At 41.5% G+C, this 24,828-nt stretch overlaps 1 protein-coding gene and 1 long non-coding RNA gene across 2 annotated transcripts in view; one reads left to right on the forward strand and one right to left on the reverse strand.

Moving 5' to 3' along the window:
- Positions 1-22,750, forward strand: part of LAMP2 (lysosome associated membrane protein 2) — a 35,649-nt gene extending 12,899 nt beyond the window's left edge. Inside the window, 7 exon segments of the mRNA XM_081792561.1 lie at positions 392-605; positions 4,986-5,144; positions 7,116-7,303; positions 8,339-8,461; positions 11,116-11,179; positions 11,675-11,839; positions 22,242-22,750. Coding sequence (XP_081648687.1) covers positions 392-605; positions 4,986-5,144; positions 7,116-7,303; positions 8,339-8,461; positions 11,116-11,179; positions 11,675-11,839; positions 22,242-22,381 — 1,053 coding nt within the window. The 3' untranslated portion in view covers positions 22,382-22,750.
- On the reverse strand, positions 11,675-14,296 carry LOC145713668 (uncharacterized). The gene is made up of 2 exons (XR_014136671.1): positions 14,180-14,296; positions 11,675-11,833 (listed from the first exon to the last, which is right to left on the reverse strand). It is a non-coding gene; the product is annotated as an uncharacterized LOC145713668 (long non-coding RNA).
- Positions 22,751-24,828: the final 2,078 nt, after the last annotated feature.

Raw genomic sequence — 24,828 nt, forward strand, 5'->3', positions numbered from 1 at the left:
TTCATGCCTCACCACATCGGTGCTGCTTTAACATGTACTGACATCAAAGCATTCCCATTTCTAATAGTTTGCTGTTATAATCTCCTTTGGGGGGGGGTGCCCTCTCAATCTTTTTGTCTTACTTTCTTTTGGTTAAGGTCCTGCCTGCTTATAACCTGATTTAAAAAAAAAAATCAAGAAGAGAAGTTTAGGCCATTTTTCCTTTTCCTTTTGTCCAGAGGACTGGTCTGTAGATGAAGAATCTGAGACTGGTTTCCACAACAGGCCAGCCAAAGGGCAGCCTGGCCATGGGGGGATGTGTAACGTAGACTGAATTGGCACATTCGACGTAAATGCCTGATGGTCATTTCCGCCTATGTGTTCCTTACCCCCAAACTTCTTTTTCTTTTAGAAAACTGTAACCGTTTCAGACCTCAGCACTGCAACATATAATGGAAGCACTTGCGGGGAAGACCAGAATGGTTCCAAAATAGCCGTGCAATTTGGATCCGGTTTTTCCTGGGTTGTGAATTTTACAAAGGAGGGGTCTACTTACTCGATTGACGGTATCTCATTTTCCTACAACATTAGTGACAACACAACATTTCCTGATGCCAAAGATAAAGGTAAACTTAAGAATTAGATTTGTGTTCTGTTCTCTTACTCTTTATTAATAATACAAATGTAAATGACTTAAAAGTCATCTGTATGCATGACTGTCTTCCTAACTAGAATGGAAAGTTTACGTCTTTGTTTCCGCCCCACATACAGCAGTGTTCAACACAGTGATGATATTTGCTGTCATTGTTTGCGTACTCTGTTTTTTTTAACTTTTTAAAAAATGTTTCTTTATTTATGAGGGCCAGAGCACAAGCGGGGGAGGGGCAGAGAGAGAGCCTGAGACACAGAATCCAAAGCAGGCTCCAGGCTCCGAGCTGTCAGCACAGAGCCCGATGCAGAGCTCGAACCCATGAACCATGAGATCATGACCTGAACCGAAGTCGGCCGCTTAACCGACTGAGCCACCCAAGTGTCCCTGAGTGCTTTACTTTGTACTAGGTAGTACCCTAAGTGTGTGACTAGCTGCGTCTCAATCCACAGCAGCAAGCCTGGGAAGTAGATACTGTCTCAACTTTACAGGTAAAGGGAATGAGGCTTAATGAGATTAAATAACTTTCCCAGAGGTTACACAGCTAGTAAGTGGATGAGCTGGTGTTTGAACCAAAGTCTGTTAAGCTACAGAGTTCATGCACTTGACTATTATCATTTATTTCATTCAGTAGTGGGTAGTTCATCAAATCTGAATGAATGAGAAAATCCTTTAGCTGATAACTATTTTAAATATGTACAAGTTCAGTAACCTGAGATCAGCAGAAATGCTTCATCTTTAGATCTTTTTACCACTTAGATAAGATTTTGACTGAAAGCTAAGTGATTAAGTAAAGGCAAAGTGAAGTCAATCCTGTTGTTATTTTGAGACAATTTCAGGTCAAAACGAATTTGGGAAAGCATTAGTAATAAGGCATTCTTGTAACTCTTAGAATCGCAATGTGTACTAGATTTTTTTTTGTACTAAACATTTTGAAGGCATGGATAGTGGAGGTTTCAGTTTTGTTAGGGATAGAATTCTCTCCTTTCTTTCCCTTCTACTGAGATTTGGGTTAACGTGGTAGCCGAGCATTCTTCACAGATAGGATTTCATTCTGACCCCCAAAACACAGGCAGGTGACCTTCAGTTGTGAGGCTTGGGGGGTGAATGATTTACTGGGATTTATGGACATCAAAAGGCCATATTTTCAAGACCCAGAAGTGAATGAGCTCATGTAAAACTTGGGAGGTAACACGGACTGAGACCTGGAAATCAGTCCTAGTTTTCTCTTTCCTAATCTTAGTTTGAGAGGGTAACTAGAGCGAGTCTGTTACTGGTTATCTTACATATTTAGCCTCGTGCCTGACATTGTCTTTTAGAACTAGTATAAGACTTGCCCCTCACCTTCAAGGAGCTTTAAAACTAGTTGGGGACACAAGGCAAAATTATTTTTCCAAGTTATATGGAAAAAAGTAGAAAGCATTGAGATAGTGTGATTTGTTGTTGTTTGTGATTTTGTTGAGGGGGTGGCAACAGGAAGAAAGCTGTAGACCCTCTCTCTCAAAGTACAGAGTAAACTTTGCAGATGGTATATACTTCCCGAGCCCGTCTGTGAGTGCCCATGGTTAAGAGTGCCTGATCTGGGGCTTAGTCGATTAAACGTCCAACTGCGACTCGGATCGTGATCTGGTGGTTCATGAGATCAGTGCAATCTCAGTGCCCGATTCTCTCTCTTTTGGGATCCTCTCTCTCTCTGCCCCTCCCCTGCTTGTGCTCTCTCTCCCAAAATAAACAAATAAACTTAAAAAAAAAAAAGTGCCCTCACAAGTGGTCTCATTAGGAGCAGAGAGAAAGGAGAGGTCAGTGTGCGTTGGAGGGGTGAGAAAGCTTGGTATAAAGAAGGACCCGAGCTGAAAACTCAGCTAATGGTCGAATTTGGGTAAGTGGAGAATTTGGGCAGAGGGTTTCCAGCAGGGGGAAGCGTAGCATGTGGAGCAGTGTTTGGAGAGCTGCCTGACTAAAATAGAGGCTGTGTGTGTAGCAGAGGGGAAATCAGGCTGTTTGGGTGCAGTGGGTCTAAATTATAGGGGGCCTCGGAAGCCAAGGAAAGGCATTCAGCTTGACGGGGTAGGCATCGGGGAACTGCTTTAGGTTTTGAAGCAGGAGGATGCCATAACCAAAGCAGACACGGTAGTTTATAAAGAATTTTCTGCAGGATTAATTTGGAAGTGAGGAGACTGCAGGCAGAGATGCCAGCTTAAGAGGCTGTTCTGGTCACCGAGGGATGACGTAATGCGTGCCTAGACCAAGGGGGCGGCAGGAAAAGGACAGATCTGACAGATCTGAATGGAAAAACTAGGGACTCTAAACACCTAACTCACCTCCTTTTTATTTTAAACATGGGGAGGATGCAGTTTTTTATTACTAACATCTCTATACTAAGATATTTGAAACTATTCGGAATTTAAAATGGTTTCCTTCAATGGACTGTTGGGTTTTGTTTTAGTGTTTTATTTTTAGGTGTCTGATAATTGAAGTAAGTTTGAAGCTGCTGTTTTCTTTAAAAATTTTTTTTCATGATTAAAATCCAGAAAATTGCAGAGAATAATAGACCTCCGTGTACCCATTACCCAGAATTTATTAAATTGCCTTTTTTTTCTTATTTGCCTCATCTTTTTTACTTATTTGAAGAAATAAAACCTTACAGATACATTTGAGGTTTCCTTTGTACTCACTGCGACCCCAGAGCCATTTTCCTCTCTGCCTCCCAAGAGGCAGCCACTCTTATGAATGTTGAGTTGTAGTCTTGCTATGCACGTGTTCATATTTGACGAATACACACATATTCATAAATAATACATAGTTTAAAGAATTCGTAGTCTAACTGCAGGATGTCTACAGATTGTTTTTAAGGTCTGTCTATGTAAGATAGGTCAAGTGTCCATTCATTTATGTTGACAGTGAGAAATGATTTTGGGGGGAAAAAATGTTCTAGTCGTTGGTTAAAAAATGTTTTTCCCTGTAGCCATTAGGGGGCGCCAAGACAGCATTATTTGTCTGCCTTGCTACATGATGGAGAGCATGGAAGGCAGCCTGTGTTAGGGACCTTAAATACCTTCCTTCCTTGCCGCTTCTCCGCAAGAAATGAAGCCATTTGGGTGGATGACTGTGATCATAGTCTTTTAAAGTTTCAAAACTCTTCGGAATGGACATAGCTTATTCCTTTCACATTCTGAAGATTTCCTGAAATGGAATAGTCTTTAAATGCTATCCAGGAAGAGGTTTCAAAAGCTCATTTTAGTTACTGCAACTTCCTCTGGGATAGTAGCACAAAAATAAGGATTTACTGTAAAATCCTTGATTAATCCATCTTTTTTCCTTCCTTGAGCACTAAGCCCTGTTTTTTTTTTAAGTTTATTTATCTATTTTGAGAGAGACAGAGACAACACGAGTGGGGGAGGGGCAGAGAGAGGAGGAGAGAGGGAGGATCCCAAGCAGGCTCCGCACCACCAGCACAGAGCCCGGATACAGGGCTCAAACCCACGAAACCGTGAGATCATGACCTGAGCCGAAACCAAGAGTTGGATGCTTAATGGACTGAGCCACCTAGGTGCCCCAAGCCCTGTTGCTTCTACCTTAGATATGTTTTCAGTTTGGCCTCTTTGCTGTTTCTTCTGCCACTCACCATCCTAATTCAGGCAACCCCTTCCCCTTTTCCCTTAACCGGGTCAGCAGCTTTCTAAGCACTTTCCCTCTTTTTTTTTTTTTTAATTTTTTTTTTTTTCAACGTTTTTTTTTTTTATTTATTTTTGGGACAGAGAGAGACAGAGCATGAACGGGGGAGGGGCAGAGAGAGAGGGAGACACAGAATCTGAAACAGGCTCCAGGCTCCGAGCCATCAGCCCAGAGCCTGACGCGGGGCTCGAACTCACAGACCGCAAGATCGTGACCTGGCTGAAGTCGGACGCTTAACCGACTGCGCCACCCAGGCGCCCCAGCACTTTCCCTCTTAAATGACTTTTCTTAAAAGTTTTTTCCCCTGCCCAGCCCCCACGATTTTGCCATCTTCCTGAAAATAAAGGATACGTGTGTTATTTATTTCCAGCTTTAAAAACTGGAGCTAACCTTCCACTGCTAACAAAACAAAGCCTAACCTGTCCTCAGCTCATTTGGTTTGCTTCGGTGTGTGGCCACCTGCAGCTCGTCTTTCCTTCTTAACCCCCATCGCGTCTTTCCTCTTACTCCCTATGTTTCAGCCACAGTGACTTTGTCATTTCCTCAACGCGCCATGTGCTTTGTCACTTGAGGATGGGGTTAAGACAGGCAGACGGAAGGAGAAGAAAGTCTACACGTGTATTTACGCTATTGCTTTTCTCCTACCTTCTTGGAAATGGCTGGTGTTAATCTTGTTTTACAGGGATTTTGACCGTTTATGACCCTGTGCGATTCAGAATTCCATTGAACAACATCTTCAGATGCAATAGTTTATCGACTTTAGAAAAGGATGATGTTATCCAGTACTATTGGGATGTTCACGTACAAGCTTTTGTCCAGAATGGGACAGTGAGCACAAAAGGTGAGTACTTAAAGTATAGATACTTGGGTCCTGATTTAAGGTTGGAGTATACCAGCTGGCTTTAACTGAACTTGTTATCTGAAAGCATTTTTTTATTTTTTTAATTTTTTAAACATTTATTCATTTTTGAGAGACAGAGTGTGAATGGGGGAGGGGCAGAGAAAGGAGACACAGAATCGGAAGCAGGCTCCAGGCTCTGAGCTGTCAGCACAGAGCCCGACGCGGGGCTTGAACTCACGGACTGTGAGATCATGTCCTGAGCCAAGGTCGGATGCTTAACTGACTGAGCCACCCAGGCACCCCATGAAAGCATTTCTGTCCTGAGATTTGTTCATGGTTTACGGTGGACTGTAAAGTTTTTGTAAAGAGTGACAATTCGTACTCTTGTGGAACTTGCAATTTTTTAAAGTTTACTTATTTATTTTGAGGTGGGAGGAGAGAGAGAATCCCAAGCAAGTTCCACACTGTCAGCATGGAGCCCAATGTGGGACTCGAACTCACGAACCGTGAGATCATAACCGAGCTGAAACCAAGAGCCAGATGCTTAACCAACTGAGCTACCCAGGCACCCCGGAACTTGGAATTTTAAGTTGATGACGTACCTGTTATAGGATGGTTTTTGAAAAATGTTTCACCTATAATGTTTTCAGCTGATCAAACCTAATCTTTGTTTGAACAAATCCTCAAATAGCTTGATCATCAGCTCTTTAGCTTTTGATGATCTAAGACCACAGCTTAGGTTGTGATCTTAGATGATCACAGGATGATCTTAGGATGATCTTAGACCAACCAGAGGTTGGGTCCTACTCAGTTAATAATAGCAATGGTACTTGTCTCCTGGCTACCATGGGGCTGAAGTTGAACATTACTTACGAGAAGGTTAGTTGTCTATTTTTCTTGGTACGTTCTTCTCGTATTTCCTTTCAAATACGGTATATCCTACGTCTGGCCCAAGAGTCCTGTTACTAGACTGATTCTGTTTTAATATACGTACTGCCGAAGCGAGCACCAGACCGATTCTGGTTTTCGTTTTAAACTTTATTTATTTGTTTTGAGACAGAGAGGGGGTGAGAGTGCGAAGAGGGGAGGGGCAGAGAGAGAGAGGGAGAGAGAGAGAATCCTAAGCAGGCTCCGCGTTGTCACAGCTTGTGTTCGAAGCTTGAATTTTATAAACTGCTTTTGTAACTTATATATGACTTTATGGAAATGCCGTAATTTCTCATTCACGAGCTCTGGAAAACTACCAACACTGCCTAAGGGGAGTTTAAAATGTGTCTGATTTGCTGTAGGGGTGCTACCAAAAAATGGGTTTACCATTTGAACCCTTTAATGATCTCTAAACTTTTTTTCTGGTAAACACTCTCCTTCCTTATAGTGGCTGTGTGCGGGGAAGAAGAGGGTGGGCCTAGGTAGGAGTGGAATGTTTTCAAACTTAAATCTCTTCATGTGTCTGGGTGGGTCAGTCGGTTAAGCATCCGACTCTTGGTTTTGGCTCAGGTCATGGTCTCACGGTTTCGTGAGTTTGAGCCCCGAGTCGGGCTCTGGGCTGGCATCAGGGAGCCTGCTTGGGATTTTCTCTCTCTCCCTCTCTTTCTCTGCCCCTCCCCTGCTCGAGCTGTCTCTGTCTCTCTCAACATAAATAAGTAAAACGATTTTAAAAAAGCTTAAATCTCTCATCTTCACATCAGAGGCAGGTGAAGTTCTTTGGGAATAAAGGGACTTAAGGGTCTACAAATGGGAGTGTGTGGCCACGTGTAAGTAGATACGGCGTTTGTATGTGTCTGGTGTGTCATAACCCTTAGAGACGGTGTGCATCTGAAGCAGCAGTTGGGGAACCTCTGTAGTATCAAGGTGGCCCCTGCCCCTAATGTAACCTTTAGACTTCTGTTGTGAGAGATATTTTGTTCTTTCCTGGCCTTATGAATTGAGGAAAAGTCCCCTTTAGTTTATTTTGTCCTTTGTTTCTTTTAGAATTTCTGTGTGAAAAAGATCGAACTTCAACCACTGTGGCGCCCATCACTCCCACCACCACACCGGCTCCTACCACAACGCCCATTCCAAAGGAAAAACCAGAGGTTGGGTCCTACTCGGTTAATAATAGCAATGGTACTTGTCTCCTGGCTACCATGGGGCTGCAGCTGAACATTACTTACGAGAAGGTTAGTTGTCTATTTTTCTTAGTACGTTCTTCTCGTATTTCCTTTCAAATACGGTATATCCTACGTCTGGCCCAAGAGTCCTGTTACTAGACTGATTCTGTCTTAATATACGTACTGCCGAAGCGAGCACTAGACCGATTCTGGTTTTCGTTTTAAACTTTATTTATTTGTTTTGAGACAGAGAGGGGGTGAGAGTGCGAAGAGGGGAGGGGCAGAGAGAGAGAGGGAGAGAGAGAGAATCCTAAGCAGGCTCCGCATTGTCAGCACAGAGCCCATTGCAGGGCTCGATCTCACAAACTGTGAGATCATGACCTGAGCTGAAATCAAGAGTCTTACTGAGCCACCCGGGCGCCCCTAGGCCGATTCTGTTTTAAACAGAGATTTGATGTTGACTCGTTGAGGTTTGATTAGTTTGGAGTTACACAAAGAGTTAATGTCACTGTCAAGGCCTTGTCTTGGCCAGCAGGAAACCTAGCTGTATCCAGGACTCCTTGGGGTTTGGATTGTATTTACCATCAGCAGATCGGAGTACAAATAGTTGATCTTTATTTCAGTCCGTTTAAAATATGAATCCTTCGCATTTGTATCTGAAGCGCAGTGTAGGTTGATGATGCCAGGAACGGCGCAGCTGTGTCTCCAGCTCTTTGATGACTCAGGTCGGAGAGATGCACTCCTCTAGCTGCAGTGCCCCACCGAGGCTACAGAGGGCGTGCCGGCGCCCAAGCCCGTTCCCGGAGTCTGGCGACTTAAACAAGCTAGACAGATGGCCCTTGTGCTCCATAAAAATGTGTCTTGTCATTTGGCTCATTGCTGAGGAAGCTTCCCTCTTGTTTTTCTCTCTTTTTTTTCCTTAAAGTTGTCTGAGTCCTAGCTTGAGAGCCCGTGCCAACTTTGTTTGAAAGTAAGACACCACGAACCTAGGTATCCAGACAAAAGGAATTTCTGTTCTCCACCGACGTGGCGGATTAGAGTATAAGGTTTTGCCGTGGACTCGTATGGTTAATGTGTACTTTTCTCCCTCTCCTTCCACGACAGGTTGCTTCGATTATTAACATCAACCCCAACACAACCGACTTCACCGGTAACTGCCATCCTCAGAGCGCTCTGCTTAGGCTGAACAGCAGCAACATCAAATTTCTTGACTTTGTCTTTGCCGTGGTGAGTAACAGACTTTTCTAAGATTAGGTTCGTTTTGGGGCGCCTGGGTGGCTCAGTCGGTTAAGCGTCCGACTTCGGCTCAGGTCACGATCTCGCGGTCCGCGAGTTCGAGCTCCGCGTCGGGCTCTGGGCTGATGGCTCAGAGCCTGGAGCCTGCTTCCGATTCTGTGTCTCCCTCTCTCTCTGCCCCTCCCCCGTTCATGTCTGTCTCTCTCTGTCTCAAAAATAAATAAACGTTAAAAAAAAAAAATTAAAAAAAAAAAAGATTAGGTTCGTTTTCTTAGGAACACATCTGAAAGTCTAAACAGCTGTGTGTTTGGTGGGGGGTTGGCTATTTAGCTGTGTTTTCCATTTCAGCACTACTTAATTATAAAGTGTAGTCCATTGATCAGCTTTCATCCCTGAGAGTCACCTCAGTGGTCCGTGGGCAGGACTCTTGTATTAATGTTCACCAAAAGTGACCGTTCTGCCGTCACACAGACTTTAGGATAGAAGCGAGAATTAACCCACCCCCCCCCCCCGGAAACTCTGTAATCCATCTCATATAGATATACTTAATCATAAAGTATGTGTGAATTTATATGTCATGTATTTTATAAAAGATAAAAAGTAGTTTCCATAATATTTTTCTCTATTACTGGTTAGAAAATTCGTGTTTGCTATAATATCTTAGTGTTTTTTGGAGGCTCTACTGTTTGTCACAGTACCAGCATTGATAATAGTTAACATTTATTGAGTACTTGCCATGTGCAAGGCTCTGGCTTAAGTACTTAACACACATAAATTCATTAAATCAAGATAGTTTATAATGGCAGTGTTCAGGATTTTGTTCATGCTCAAATCCAGGGCTGAGCCCTGGGAACCTTCTGCGGAGCCTGCTTAAAATTCTCTCCCTCCCTCTCTCTCTTCCCTTCCCCCCACCAAATAACTAAACTTAAAGTGGGATGAGTGATAGACCAGAAGAAAATACAAAGCCTGTGGGAGTATAGAGGAGGCAGTGGTTCATTTTGGGTGGAGGAGAGTCAAGGTTTCATGGAAGAGATGACATTTGAGCTGGACCTTCAAGGATGGGTTAGATTTATACATATGGAGCTAAGGGGAGTAAGTACAGGTACTTTCTGGGTAAAGGAACACAGTCAAGACCAGCTAGGAGAATGAGGCATGTGGCATGTTTAACGAAAGATGGGTATGGAAAAGTAGTTGGGACAAACTGTGAGGAGCCTTGAATGCCAAGCTGAGATGTAGCCTAAGTCAAGGAGAGAGATAGCCTCTTTTATGCTTCCTCCTGACATTTCTCTGCGTCTCTCCCTTCCATTTTCCTTCCCCATCTGTCACCTTCCTTCCTGGCCCTGATTCCAGCTTGCATGACCTCTTACCTGGATTGTTGAAACAGCCTCCTAACTAGTCCTTCCTCTTCCTCTCCTCCCTCAGTGTTCTTCTGCATCAGTGTAACCTTCCTGCAGCACAGCTCTTCCCCAGAAACCTGCAGTGGTTCTGTTTTACCAACAAGATACCCTCTAAATTCCACGGCAGTGTATTTCCAGTGTCTCCCCCGGCACCCCCCGCCCGCACCATGCAACGTAACTTGCATGTCCGGCTTTGTTTCCTTCTCTCCCTTCTCATGAATCCCACACTCCCCTCACCCTGTGCCCTGTGCACTTTCAGTGAGGTAGGAGAGCATAGTAGTAATCAGTACATAGGCTCTGCAGCCAGGCTTCCTGGGTTCAAACCCCACCTCACTGACTACCAACCATATAGCCTTGGGGAAAATCACTTTAACATCTCCCTACTTCGATCACCCCATCCCAGACCGGGGCATTATAATTATTCGATGTGAAGTTTTAAGAACATTGCTTGGTACTGAGTACGTTTCAAATGCTAGCGTACTTGTGACGATGCTTATTTTCTGGTTACCTTAGCTCATGCTGTTGCCTTCTCGAATACCCTTTCCTGCTTGTTTCCTGATTGAGTCCTACTTAGTTCAAATGGCCTATCCCTAAGCTTGTATCACTTTGCTTCTTTCCTACTTGGATGTCATCTGTCTCCTTTTAATTTTTATAACTTGTCACTGTCTTTTTTTTTTTTTTTTGCAATATGGTTATTTCTTTATGTATTTATCTTATCTTTCCTGGCAGATTGCAAACATGGTGGGGGTGGGATCTGAGTCTGGTTCACGTGGCCGGCTCCCTGGAGCACTTAGATAATGTTGCCTTGTACATGCTAAGCACTAAAATAATTAGAATGACTGGCTGATCAGATGAGTGCTTCACAAAGATAATAGCAGTGAAGGAAAGATCCCAGCTGGAGAGGCTGAAAAGGCGGGGAAGGAGCCCAGTTAAGAAGAGACTGTCGAGATCCAGGCTAGAGGAGGCGAGGGCTCAGCAAGTGACACGAGGAATAAAATGAGGGGCTGAACTGTTGAGTGTCGAAGAGCCATGTGACTACACCTTTGGTCCAAAAATGGGAACAAAATGCAGAGGAAAAAAAGATTCTGTCATGTTTTACTTCGTTGCAGTTTATTCTCTTGGCCCGGGGTCTAATCTGTGGCTTTATTTTCTGGATAATAGTATTAGATTGCTTTTTGTCTGTAGATATTAACTGTACCTGTAGACAGTTGCGATGTGTTGATTAACTCGAAGCTCTTTTCCTAACAGAAAAATGAAAACCGATTCTATCTGAAGGAAGTGAATATCAGCATGTATTTAGTAAATGGCTCTGGTAAGCAAAGCATTGGCCTCGGGGAGAAGAGTGGGCTGGGTTTCACTGAAGAAATAGAAACCATAGCTGTCTTGTTACCAAATAGTACCTTATTTAATGCAACAGAAGACTCTGTGTGGAAATTGTACCTCGACCACACATGAAGATCAGTAACTTAAGTCTCCCTTATTTTCGAAGTGTGGTGGCTAATAGTCAAGGATGTGACTGATTTTTTTGACCATAGAAACCTCTATAGAAAGATAGGAAACCTAGTGGCCATAAGAATGGCTTTTTGTGGGTAGACCCTGTACCCCAAGCTTCCATACTTCCCTGGAAAATTCTGAGGACTGTCCCATTTCTTAGGTCGACAGGATGAGATGTTACTAACAGGGGCGCCCGGCTGGCTCAGACGGTAGAGCATACGACTCTTGATTTCAGGGTCGTGAGTTCGTGCCACACATTGGGCATAGAGCCCACTTTAAAAAGAAGTTACTAACATGTCTGTTTTCCTTAAAGTTTTCAGCATCGCAAATAACAATCTGAGCTACTGGGATGCGCCCCTGGGAAGTTCTTATATGTGCAACAAAGAGCAGACTGTTTCAGTGTCTGGAGCATTTCAGATAAATACCTTTGATCTAAGGGTTCAGCCTTTCAACGTGATGGAAGGAAAGTATTCTACAGGTAAGAGCTGAGCAAGTTCTGTTGATAATTTATGTTCTCATGTTGACTGATAGGTGGCTTTTCCTTTGGCTCATGGGCATCGAAGCATTGAAATACAGAAATACGAATTCACCTCTTGTGACTCTGTTGGAGAGTTCGCATAGCCTTGAGCAAGTTGTGTGAACTGTATTTGGCTCATCGGTTTGCTCAAACTAGATTTTTTTGCGTGGATCTGAGAACCGTTTGCACCCAAGTTCTTAAGGCTAAAAACTGATGGAAGCTTTCAATGAGCTTAAGTGAGCTTAAGGTATAGACACTCCTAGGTTTTAGTTTGTGAGAAGGATGGCAGCTTTGAGCATCTTGGATCTGTTTTTGGGGGGCCATCTTCTCATCGGAAATGTTTTCATACGCGAATAAAAGCAGTTGGGTCTTATTTTGTTAAGACAAAAGATTATGATTAGCAAAGCCTCAAATACCACGAGCAGTGTTTTGGTCAGCCAGAATGATTTGGAGAGTTTTTAAAAGCATGTGCCAGTGTGAATGAGGTTTTTTTGGAAGATCTACTCAGGGCTAATGGTGGTATTTATCAGATTTTTTAATGAAACCTTTGTGGAGGGCTCAGTTCAGTGTGTTGATATGAATATGAAAGATGCATTTGGCATTACAAGATTAACATTTGCACACAGGGGAAAAAAAAGTACATAAAATTCCTTAATTGACTTGTCCTTTTAGACTGATTACCTAAAATTGGGGGTTTGTGGATCACAGCTCTGCTGAGCAGAGCCATTCAAACCGTCTGCATCCTTTTTAACAATTAATTCTCTGGTTTAGAAGGAAATGTGGAAGCTGTGTTTAAAAGCAAATGTGCCATGAGCCCCTGAACCGCTTTTGCAGTGGTGCTGAATCTCCCTGCCTGACCTGGTTAGGCTAGGGTAAGTGGGGGGCCTTTATCCCACCATTCTCGTGACCAGAGAGGTCAGTCACACTTAGAAATTGTTTTGAAGCCTTCCTTTTCCCTCGTCAGTTTTGCTTATGTACTACGATTATTTTGATCCTTTCATAGTTTTATTTTTGAGTCTTTATCTAGCTTCCCTACATTGTTACCCTAATTTTAGGCCCAGATTTGTGTTTAGAATTGAAAATCATTTTCAGTGTGATAGTAGCTCGGGTCTGCTTAGCTAGTCAGCTGTAATAGAGATAGAGATGGGCTGCGTTCCTTCTCGGATCTGAAACTTTGGTTTTTTTGTATGTAGAGTTAAAAATGGTACCCAAAGGAATATACAGCATTTAATCCTGGTAATGGATGTGTAATATACTCATGGAGCTAGGTTCTTGACCATGGGTACCCATAAATATGATATACTTGACTGTAGAGGAGGAGGAAATAGACTTGCAGTAAGGTAAAAGAGTGTTGATTGGATTCTACTGGATGGGACTACTCTCCAGAAATAGACAAGCTAGCCCGTGTGGGCTGCCAGCCCTGGGCAGGTTGATAAATGCAGTAAACACACACAAATTAGTAAGAGGTCCCAGTTTCTTGACTTCTGTAGCCATTAAAATCATACACTCTAGGTCAGGGATCTGCAAAGTGTATTTGTAAGGCACAGACAGTAAGTGTTTTTAAGTTTGGAGGCCATATGGGCTCTGTCACAACTGTTCAGTTCTGTTGTAGCATGAAAACAGCCACAGGCAATAAACAAATGAGTGTGGCTGGGTTCCAATAGAACTTTATTTATGGATACTGAAATCTGAATTTCATATAATTCTCATGTGTCACAAAATTTCTTCTTCCTCTTTTTTTTTTTTAAATCATTTAAAAATGTCGAAAAGCCATATTTAGCTCTTGGGTCAGATTTGGCCTCCAGGCTATAGTTTGCTCTCTGCTCTAAAGGATTCCAGAGCCAGCACGGTTCTAATCCCATGATTAAACTTTTCTGATCTGTGCTCAATTTCCCAAAAGACTCTACCACTAAGAGGCTAATCTGGCCATGTAGAAATGAGCTGGATTAACTCTCTTCATTTCTGGTAAAGTAACATTCCTCTATTTTGGAAAGGACTTGAAATATGAAACACGTACATGTATGTATGTGCTTACTCAGAGATATAAAGGAGTACAGTATATATGTATTCATATACGTGAATACCTATATTCATACACACACGAAAGAAAAGACCAGTAAGTTTTAGGATTTTAATTCTAGAGCAATCCATAATTTTCTGTAGCTTTATCATTACAATATACTTGTCTTAGTTACTTAACGTTGATTTCGTAAGAGCGTTTCTGACTTTTGAATCAACATCTTTTACTTTTGGACATTCATTTTTGATTATACTCATTATTTGTCACACACTTTTTCTCACCTACAGCCCAGGAGTGTTCGCTGGATGATGACACCATTCTAATACCAATTATAGTTGGTGCTGGTCTTTCAGGCTTGATTATCGTTATAGTGATTGCTTACCTAATTGGCAGAAGAAAAAGCTATGCCGGATATCAGACTCTGTAATACTGATCCATATGTGATCTCTGTTACAAAATAACAAAGCAAGTACAAGTTCCAACATGCAATACTGTTCAGTTTGAGGTATATTTTAGTTGCAGTTCTGATCTTAGAATGGGTGGTGTGGGGGATTTCGAACTTAAATAAATAGAACCCCCCCTCAAAACTATAAACTACACATTAATCACATGATTTTGGGTCTTTCCCCCCACCCAGCCAAGGAATTTAAAACTTATTTCCACGGCAAAAAAGCATGTGTGAAATCACCTGGGTTATTGGTTCTACTCTGTTGTCTTGAATTAGTATTTCTGCATATTTGCTGTAGGTATTCTGGTGAGCAATCTACAGTTCAGGAAACAGATTTCAAAAAGAGATTTTTTTTTTCCTACATGGATTCAAAATTGACACAGTGCATCCTACAGTGGATTTGTACTTGCTCCTTTTGCATTTTTTTGTGATTTTGTTTGCAGGTTAACTTAGCTACCTTGGCATTGCTGCATATTTGACCTATGAGAGATATGCCAATAGATTTGAACAGGGTCTGGTATTATGTTCTTAGCGTTGAATGCTTTTCTAATGCCTTTTGAATACATTTGTATTTAATGTGGCTGTAATGACAAAAGATACAAAAGCTGTATAAATTTTGGAATAGGTGTTAATCTTGTTTAGTCCTTTTTTTTTTTTTTTTAAAGAAAAAAGTGGATTTCTTTCAATCTTTTAATGGCAAGACACAAGACTATTCCAACTGGGCATTTCAATCCATTTTCTAGGTGCTTTAGAGATAATTGCTAGGCAGTGCCAGTTTGGGGCGTTAGACCTTTGTACCTGTAAATTGGCCTCTACACGCAGTGCAGAAATCAATGTGGTTTCTCTTTAGCCTTGCAGTATGCTTCTCGGTGGTAGTATGCTCTTTCTTTTCTTGTGTTTTTTTTCTCTTCTCCTTTCCTTTCCTTCTCTTTTTCTTAAAGAAGAAATGCCAGGATGTCCTAGAACCCAGACAAAGAAGTGCACTTACACTTAGAAAGTAACTCGCACCTAACCTAAAAGTCTTGGTCTTCTCTTAGTCCATTAAAAAGTTCTGCTTTCTTCCAGCTTGCATCGATTGCTACAGCATTTACTAATTTGACTTTCACATTTAAATGGTTCTGTGCTAATCAAAACTTAACGTTATTATTGTTCATTATGGTGGAATCATTACTAATTCATGTACTTTGTGTTCAGTTTTGTGCCCTGGAGAGATGCACCAATTGTCCACTTATCATGCACTGCCTAATGTTTATATGAGAAAGCAAAACATTTCAGCTTGATAGTTAACACATCAGGTAGTTTTCACTGCTCTAGGAGACCTTTTTTTTGGTATTGGAATGGCTGAGCAAATATTTAAAAGTTTTTAGTATGCAGCCATATATGGGAGGGAGGTTCCTGTGATTTTGGAGTGGGAGATTATGTGCCCCCACATTCACTAGAAAATGGGATATGTGGGTTCCAAACTATGACTGATGTTAAATTACTTTGGTAGTCTGGCTATATACACCACACACACACACACACACACACACACACACACAGGCAATTGCATGTTAGCATGTGTATGTCTATAGGTATCTTTCGAGTTATGCTGGAGTGGCAAATACTTTCTCCCACTTAGATTTGCTCTCTGCTTAGAGTAGCCTGAAACTCTTACTGGCTCAGAATCAGATTCTTGGCCAGCCCCTCCCTTAAAGCTACATTGAGCTGCATTGCCAGCTTAAGGCACTTTTTAAAGACTAAATATAAATCTGATTTTTAAAAGTTATTTTTTACTTTTAAATAGTGTTCTAGTGTAGGATTGTTAACCTTATATGAATAGATAATGCTTGTAAGAAAATGGGCGTTAGATATTTCTCATGAGTCAAAATAAAGCAGCTTTTTATTTGAAAATAAAAACCGGAAGCACAAGTGGGTGGCGCTTGCTTAATGCTGTTGATGTTTCTAAAAGTTTTTACATTTAGATTATATACCTAATTCATATTAAAATACCTCTAATTAGCACTGTTTTGTAGAAAATCTGACTTCATTGAATATTTTTGTATTTTACATGGGCCAGTTTATATCCTCTTACTTACACTATTACTTCCTATAGCCACATGTTCTTTGTACCTTTTGTAGTTTTGTTCTTTGTACTGGGTTTACACCTTGCTGGTCTCACATGCTATTTGGTTCTAGGTGTTTCTCATGTTTTAGCATTTGTATAAAGAAACTGGTCCATGTAAATACTTTTCATGTTTTTTTCTCATATGTTTAAACCACTAGTTGATGTATGGTGTTTAGATATTTGCCTGTCCAATTTGCTCAACATACTGCTTCTAAAACAAACAATAAAGATTCTTTTATTTCTTAAGGAAATTTGCTCACATTTTTTCCCATTGGTTAAAGTAAAACTTTTGTATACTTTATGATGACGATTTCTTCCAAAAGGGAAAACTTTAGAAAAGCTTAGAAGTGGAACTAAGTTATTTCCAAAATATTCTGTGTATTACCATCTGGAAGAGTGGTTCCGTGCATTGGTCTGTACTGATGCTGGGCTGGCTACAGATTAAGAATCACCTGGGAAGCTTGTTAGAAAAATTCACATGCCAGCCTCAATTCCTAGAAGATTTCACTTAGCATATCTGGGTGTGCGTGTGTGTGCACGTGTGTGTGCGCGTGTATGTGTGTGTAAGCGCTCCAGTAAGATCTGGCATGTAGCCAATTAGAGAACCAGTGATCTGGAATATTTATTTCATAGGAAGACCTTTAGAGTATCTCCCTGTTCACTTTTCTTTTTTCCTTTATTTATTTTTATTAAAAAGATTTTTAATGTTCATTTTTGGGAGAGACAGAGAGGGGCAGAGAGAGAGGGAGACCCAGAATCCGAAGCAGGCTTCAGGCTCTGAGCAGTCAGCACAGAGCCCGATGTGGGGCTCAAACTCATGAACTGTGAAATCATGACCTGAGCCGAAGTCGGATGCTTAACCGGCTGAGCCACCCAGGTGCCCCTCTTTGTTCACTTTTCTCAACTCTCTAAGTTGAGGCTGATATTTAATATCTATAGATAGTAGCTGTACATTGCAGCCATACAAACCCAGCTATTGATCTGAACCAAAATAAGATTGGGTGCAATCACTCTCTCAGATCACCCTAAAATACTTGAATCGTCCAATTTTCACCTAGCTTCCCAGTCACCTAGTACACACAAAAACTTGGCAACCTGGCGTTGCCAACCTAACTTTCCTCTGGATTGCCCACTTCAGCCATGTGACTGCCAGTTAATTGTCACAACTTCCAGCTACTAGCTGCCATGTGACTTTGGCCAAGCTGCTTAACTTCTGGGGTCTCCATTTCTTCATCTGGGGGCTGAGGGCTTTAAAATCCTGTTACTCTTGATTTCTTTGAGTGATAGTTTCCATTTCAGTGAAAATTTTGAGTATTTTTAGAACAAATCTGAAAAGAAGCTACTAGATATAATCAAGAGCATACTTTATATACAGCGTAAAATATACCATCTGAAGCTTCTTGCACTTTTCGGGAGGAATTCTTGTAAGACTCAGATATTTTTTAAGATTTTAGCATTTCATCTTTGTTTCTTTAAGTAGATAATGTTAAATTATCTTGGGCTCCTCTTGCTCCCACCCATCTCTTTTATTCTGGTAACTAGCTTTCTGCATCAATAATTACCATATCTTGTTTTTGAAAACTAGCATAGACATGTTTGGGTAATACTGAGTAGCTTCAAGTATCTTCAGGTTCATGTGATACACTTCAAACAGTTTGTAGAACTAAAAGGTATATAATTAGGTGTCACATAAGACTATGATTCTTAGGGCACCTGGGTGGCTCTGTCAGTTAGGCCTCCGACTTCGGCTCAGGTCATGATGTCACGGTTCCTTTGGTGAGTTCAAGCCCTGCATCGGGCTCTCTGCGGATAGTGTGGGGGCCCCTTCAGATCCACTATCCCCCTCTTTCCCTGCCCCTTCCCTGCTTGTGCACCTGTGCACTCTCTCTCAAAAATAAACATTAAAAATTTCTTTAAAAAATATGATTCTTAATGCTGATTCTTCCAAAGAGAAATTTTGAGGCAGTTGGTTTTTAAGATGAGTTTGTTTTATATTTTGTCACAAATGTATATCTCCGCTTTCCGACTGAAAACTGTTCACTGAAAATAGTTTTTGAAAAATTTCTGAGCTAACAGAAAATTGAGGATTAATAGAATTTTTAATCTATATGAAACTTTTCATTGAAATTTCAGCGGCCGTGAAACCTTTTTATCTTTAAAAATCTTCAGTGCTTCAGTAATTAATTATTGAACTCTTCCACAAATACACTCTTTGTTTCTCCAGAAATATTTTCAGTATGGGTCTCAAGTCTACATTTTGCAAATATATCAGGTCAAAATGACCTGAGAGATTTTCTTTCCTTCAGGATGTGATCCTGTTAAAATTACTGTTTTCCAAAATTTCTTTCCATCACCTAAAGAATTTTTAAAGGCTGAATTCGTAAAATCAATAGTTATTATAAATTAATACTTCACATACTAATTGAGAGCATTTTAAGTAAGTGACAGCATCGAGAAAGGTCTTTGTATTAGTGGAATTGCCTTTTTGATCTACTCTGGGAATATTTGTCTTACATGAAAGCCTTATTGGCAGTATTTATGAAAGTCGTTTCAGTACTAGGTCAAATACCCAATTTGGGAAAGAGAGGACTATGAATCCATTGCCAGAATAAGAAATTAATCTGCTAATGAATTTTTTAAAAACCAAGTTATATTACATCCAAGGCATAATACTTTATGGTTCATGTCACCTCATAGTTTATATGCTGGGTGGTAATTTGGGAAATTGAAGGGGAGGAGTCAGCTCACCGGGTGCTCCTGCCCATATACTCACAAGTCACATCTGGCAATCTCCGCTATCTGGATCTCTAACAGAACCAAGAAGCAAGTAAAAAAGATCATTGAGCTGGCAGCCAAAGCCGGTATCATAAAGTCCATAAACTCCAGGATTGCATCCTGTTCCCAGTTATTGCCCCAGAGGCTAGCAAAAGCCTGGCCCATTTCTTAAATGTAGGCACAATCAGAATTGCCTTGTAGCCTGTCCATTCTTATTTCGACACAGTTCTAACGAGCTTAAGTATCTGATTTCTCAAACCCTGGTAGATTGCAAGCTAGGGCAGTAAGAGGCAAGGAAATGGAAAGTAGAAGTGATGGTTCAACATCCCAGCTGCCTTCCTCTGCAGGTGTACCTCCATCTGTACCATTGCTTCCTCCTCTCCACTCTCGGTCGCTTTTCTTTTCCTGCTCGGTGCTTCCAGGATCCCATTTCACCTGCCTCCTAGGCGACTTTGTACCATTGTCTTCAGTCAATTGTTTGTTTTGTTGTTGTTTGTTTGTTTTAACTTTTTTTAAAAAATTTTTTTAATGTTTATTTATTTTTGAGAGAGAGACAGAGCATGAAAGGGGGAGGGGCAGAGAGAGAAGGAGGCACAGAATCGGAAGCAGGCTCCAGGCTCTGAGCCGTCAGCACAGAGCCCGACGCGGGGCTCGAACTCACAGGCCGCGAGATCGTGACCTGAGCTGAAGTCGGACGCTTAACCGACTGAGCCACCCAGGCACCCCTGTTTTAACTTTTTTTAATGTTTATTTATTCTTGAGGGAGAATGAGAGAGACAGAGTGTGAGTGGGGGAGGGGCAGAGAGCGAGGGAGACACGGAATCCGAAGCAGGCTCCAGGCTCCGAGCTGTCGGCACAGAGCCCGACGCGGGGCTCAAACCCACGAACCGTGAGATCATGACCTGAGCTGAAGTTGGACGCTTAACCCACTGGACCACCTAGGCGCCCCGTCTTCAGTCAATTGTTAATGGCTCTTTCCCTTGGTCTACAGACTGTATTTAAGTCTCTTCCACCCTAAAGCTAGCCTTTGTTCTTCTAACTACCTACTTCCTTGTCCTCTCTTCTAAACTTGTCAGAACGACTACTGAACGGTTCCCCATCCCAAGTCGTTGATCTCCCAACCGATCACTTTCCTTTTGCTCCTAAACCTATAGCAATTGGACTCACAGCCAACACCTTCCATATTGCTAGAGATCCAGTAGGTTCTCTAATATTTTTCACTATTCTTCCATGCTGATTGAAGCTGTTTCCTTCCTTGGCTTCTGTGGCACCACTTTCTACATGCCTTTTCTATTTCTTTTCCTTGCTCCTTTATTCCTCAAATATTAGTGTTTCCAAGGGTTTTGTCTCTGGTCCTTTTTTAAATTCTGTTTGCCCTTGCTGAGACATAAATGTGTCCCTGGTTTTTATTGTCACTTAGGTTCATCAACCACTCGGTTGGGACACAGGCAGGCATCTTAAACCCAGAAGATCCAAAACTGACCATCTCCCTCTTCCACATATTTCTCTCCACCCTGCCCACACTCACAAAAATAAAATAGATAAATTAAAAAAACCCAGCCCACACACATAAAAATAACTACAAACAAATCTGAATGCACAGATTCTCCCTCCTGTATTCCCTATCATGATGAACGGCACCAGTATCTACATAATCACTCAAGTGTGGAATTGAAAGCCATTTTATTACCTCCTACCACACCCCCAATATCTGTGTGGTCAATTCTGCCTTCTCATTGGATCGCTAGTCTGTCCCTTTCTGTATCTGTGCTTCGTTAACCCGGTTCGGGACCATATTATTGGTCTTCTGGCCTCTAGCAATAGAGACGCCTCCTCACTTCCAGTCCTGCAGCTGCCGTAACTTCCAAAACAATATCCTGGTTAAAATCTTACTACACTGTTTTTTTCCCCCATCAGTATGAGGCCAGGCTACCTAGAGCATAGAATGCCTTTGTGAGCTGGTCCTGGAGTCCTTTTTCTGCTGCTTTTCCAGCCAAGAGTACCTCTTGATCCATCCTAGCTATGCCAACCTGCTTGCATTTCCCCTGAAATGCCATGTTTTCTTGCCCTCCATATTTTGGTATGTGCTGTTTCATATACTTGGAATGCCCTTCCCGCATTATCTGCATGGTTAATTTCTACTCATAAATTTTTTTTGGAGAGGGAGGAGAGGGGCAGAGGGAGAAGCAGGGGGAGAATCCCCAGTAGGCTCTGTGCTCTCAGCACAGAGCCCAACACGGGGCTCGATCTCACGAAGCACAAGATCATGACCTGAGCTAAGAGTCTGACGCTCAGCTGACTGAGCCACGCAGGCGCCCCGGTTCCTGCTCATTCCTCAGTCACCAGTGTCACCCCTTTCAAAGTATGCCTTGTGTAACAAGGCCGAGTTGAGTGTGCCTCTGAAACACTTCCATGGCCCTTTGTGGGCTGCCGCCCCATCACAGCACATTTTGAGATCCTAACCCCTGCTTTTCTTGTCTGACTCACACCAGAGGCAGGCAGCTATGCTATCAGGGTCAGCTTCTCCTTTCTGCTCAATGACCTCAGGTTGCTACGTGTTGAGTTCATATGTCTGCTTTGTATGGCTGTTCAGTTGGCTCCTTGCATTAATGCTTCACAATCTGCAGTGTTCTGGGCACTCTGCTGCTTCTACATTATAACAGTTGGCCTCTGAAAGCTCACAGCCTGGTCATCAAGGAAAGATTCATTCTGTGTATCATTATCTTCCGTTTAAGAAACCTGGGAAGTGTATGTGATCAGTTTATGTACCTTTCATCCAAAATGACTGCATTTGCAGGGGGGCGGGGGAGGTCCTTAAAAGTGTACGATTTGGTTATTTGGAAAATCGCTTTGGTGGAACATCTCATTTGCCGATAAGGAGTGCCAGTGACTTGTTCCCTTGGCGTCAGAGACAAATACGCGTGTCAGGAAGTGCTGTCATTTTAACCTAACATTTGCAGATTTGAAATTTTGTCACTGTTTCTGTTCTCAATTGTCCTTTCTCCATGTCTAGCTCAAGACTGCAGTGCAGATGACGACAACTTCCTTGTGCCCATAGCGGTGGGAGCAGCATTGGCAGGAGTACTTATTCTAGTGTTGCTGGCTTACTTTATTGGTCTCAAGCGCCATCACGCTGGATATGAGCAATTCTAGAACCTGTAGTTTGATTGATTATATAAAAATACATGCACATAAGATTTTTTTGCCTTTCAATTTTGAAACACGTTGCTCTCTTAAGACTGATGTGTTGAAACTTTTGAAATCAGTCCCAGCATTTAGAGATAAGTCTTTATGAATAAAAACTATTCTCTTTTATCAGCTTAAAATTAAATACTGTGTTTACTGGTCCTGAAGACAAGCTGGTTAAAAACATTGGTGTGTGGTGTGTTAAGGTCTACCCTTTTAGAGGCCTTGGCCAAATTTTGATCCTAACCTCAGATGCCTTAAACTTATTAACCTGGCCATTATAAGAATAAAATATGTAGCTGTCTCTTAATGGAATTAATAAATCCTGTTTCACTACCAGTGTTCTGTTTTAATATTAGAACTATCCTGATTTAAACTCATCACAGTACTTTTGCATATAGCTCATTCAATAAATATCGATGTGACATAAATGCCCATCAAATATGCTCAAACTTGGTTTTTAGTCGAATGTCCTCAAGACCATCAACATTTTTTAGGTTATGTGACTTGCTGTTTTCTTTGAGTTTGATTTAAGGATGAAGCCAGGATCTCAGGCTTGTGACTTTTCCCTGAGTGAAAAACAGACCCAAGAGACCACAACAGAACTTTAAACTGGCTTCAGAATTAAAGTTAAAAAAAAAAACTTCTTTTTCTGCAACATAGACTGAAAAGATTCAAGCGTATTTAACCACTTGCCTTGTTTTTCCTTGTGTTTTTCTTTTCTTTGGATGCCTGATTAGCATTGAAAGATAGAAATATTCTATGAACTAATTAGGACAGATTGTGTTGTGTTTCTCTACCTCATCTTGTTGATCTCTAGAGCATTAAAATCTATTTAGTGTTGTCATCAGACTGGTACTTATAAAATGTAAGCTAACAGCAATCTCAGAAGGGAGGCACTGAAGCATAGCAACTAGGCTCTTGCTTCTTCGAGAAGGCCCCCGTGGGGCAGAGCATAGATAGGGGGGTAGAGAGAAGCTGTTGCCATTAAAATGAGCTAGATAATCAGCCCCTATTGAAGCATACTGCTCATTATAAGTACAGCGTGCATATTGAATGTATAGACAAATGAGAAGGAAGTTTAACCAATGGACGGGAGAAGACATTCACACTGAAGTGATTATTTTATTAATTCATTCTGTGTATATATTGGCTTGTTCAGAATTTCTGTAACTCGCTGATGACAGTATCTTCGTACCCAGCCATCTGTTTCTGAAGGCTTTCAGTGAAATATAGTAAATCCTTCCAATAAAAGCTATGGTCATTACTGAAATTCATGTACTCAGTACCTTTAGCAACTGGTTTCTGTTTTGTTTTGTGTGTTTTTTTTTAATTAATGACAAAAACACAAGAGGAATAAAAGGTAAAATTAGAGGAAAAAGTGCAAGGTATTACTCAACCATATATCACACCAAATATGTCATGTTAATCGCATTAGGTTTATACTGGAAAGGACCCTAAAGACTATTTACTCTAACCCTATAATTTTATTTTATTTTATTTCTTAAATTTTTTAATGTTTGTTTATTTTTGAGAGAGAGAGAGAGAGAGAGAGAGAGAGAGAGAGAGAGAGAGCATGAGTGGGGGAGGGGCAGAGAGTGAGGGAGACACAGAATCTGAAGCAGGCCCCAGGCTCTGAGCTGTCAGCACAGAGCCTGACACGGGGCTTGAACCACAAACCACAAGAGCATGACCTGAGCTGAAGTCCCAGGCTCCCCTCTAACCCTATAATTTTAAAGTTTTGTGGGTTTTTTTTTTTTTTTGAGAGCAAGAGAGAGCATGAGCAGGGGAGGGGCAGGGGCAGAGTGAGGGAGAGAGAGAATCCCAAGCAGGCTCCATGCTGTAGTGCAGAGCCCGATTTGGGGCTTGAACCATGAGATCATGACCTGAGCGGAAACCAGGAGTTGGACGCTAACCAACTGAGCCACCCAGGCGCCCCACCCTATAATTTTACAGAAAAGAGGGTGACTTCATTGAGGTTAAACCATTATTATTAGCATTTTGATCAAAATTGTCCCAAGGAAATCTAGTCACTCAATAGTAAAACTAGCTTAAACATAAAATTGTGACATTAGAATGGGGCACTTTGAGCTTCTCTACTAACTACTTTCAATAAATAACACATGATACCAACTTTAAGTACTTTTTGAAGGCACTGAATATTGGCTTTTCCAATAAAAATATAGTGAACACTCTTATTTTGATCCCTGCTTGCTGCTTCAAAACCTAAACCTTGGATGGGATCATAAACATGGGAGGAAAAGAGAAGGGAATGAATACTTGTTGACCATCTGATGTGTGTCAGATGCTTTAGAAAGCCAATTGTATTTAATCCTCAAATACCTTAAAATACAGGTATTATTATCCCCCTTTTACTAAAATACAGGTATTATTATCCCCCTTTTACAGATGAG

The sequence above is a fragment of the Panthera onca genome, chromosome X (genome assembly GCF_046562875.1).
Source record: "Panthera onca isolate mPanOnc1 chromosome X, mPanOnc1 haplotype 2, whole genome shotgun sequence".
NCBI classification, from domain to species: domain Eukaryota; kingdom Metazoa; phylum Chordata; class Mammalia; order Carnivora; family Felidae; genus Panthera; species Panthera onca.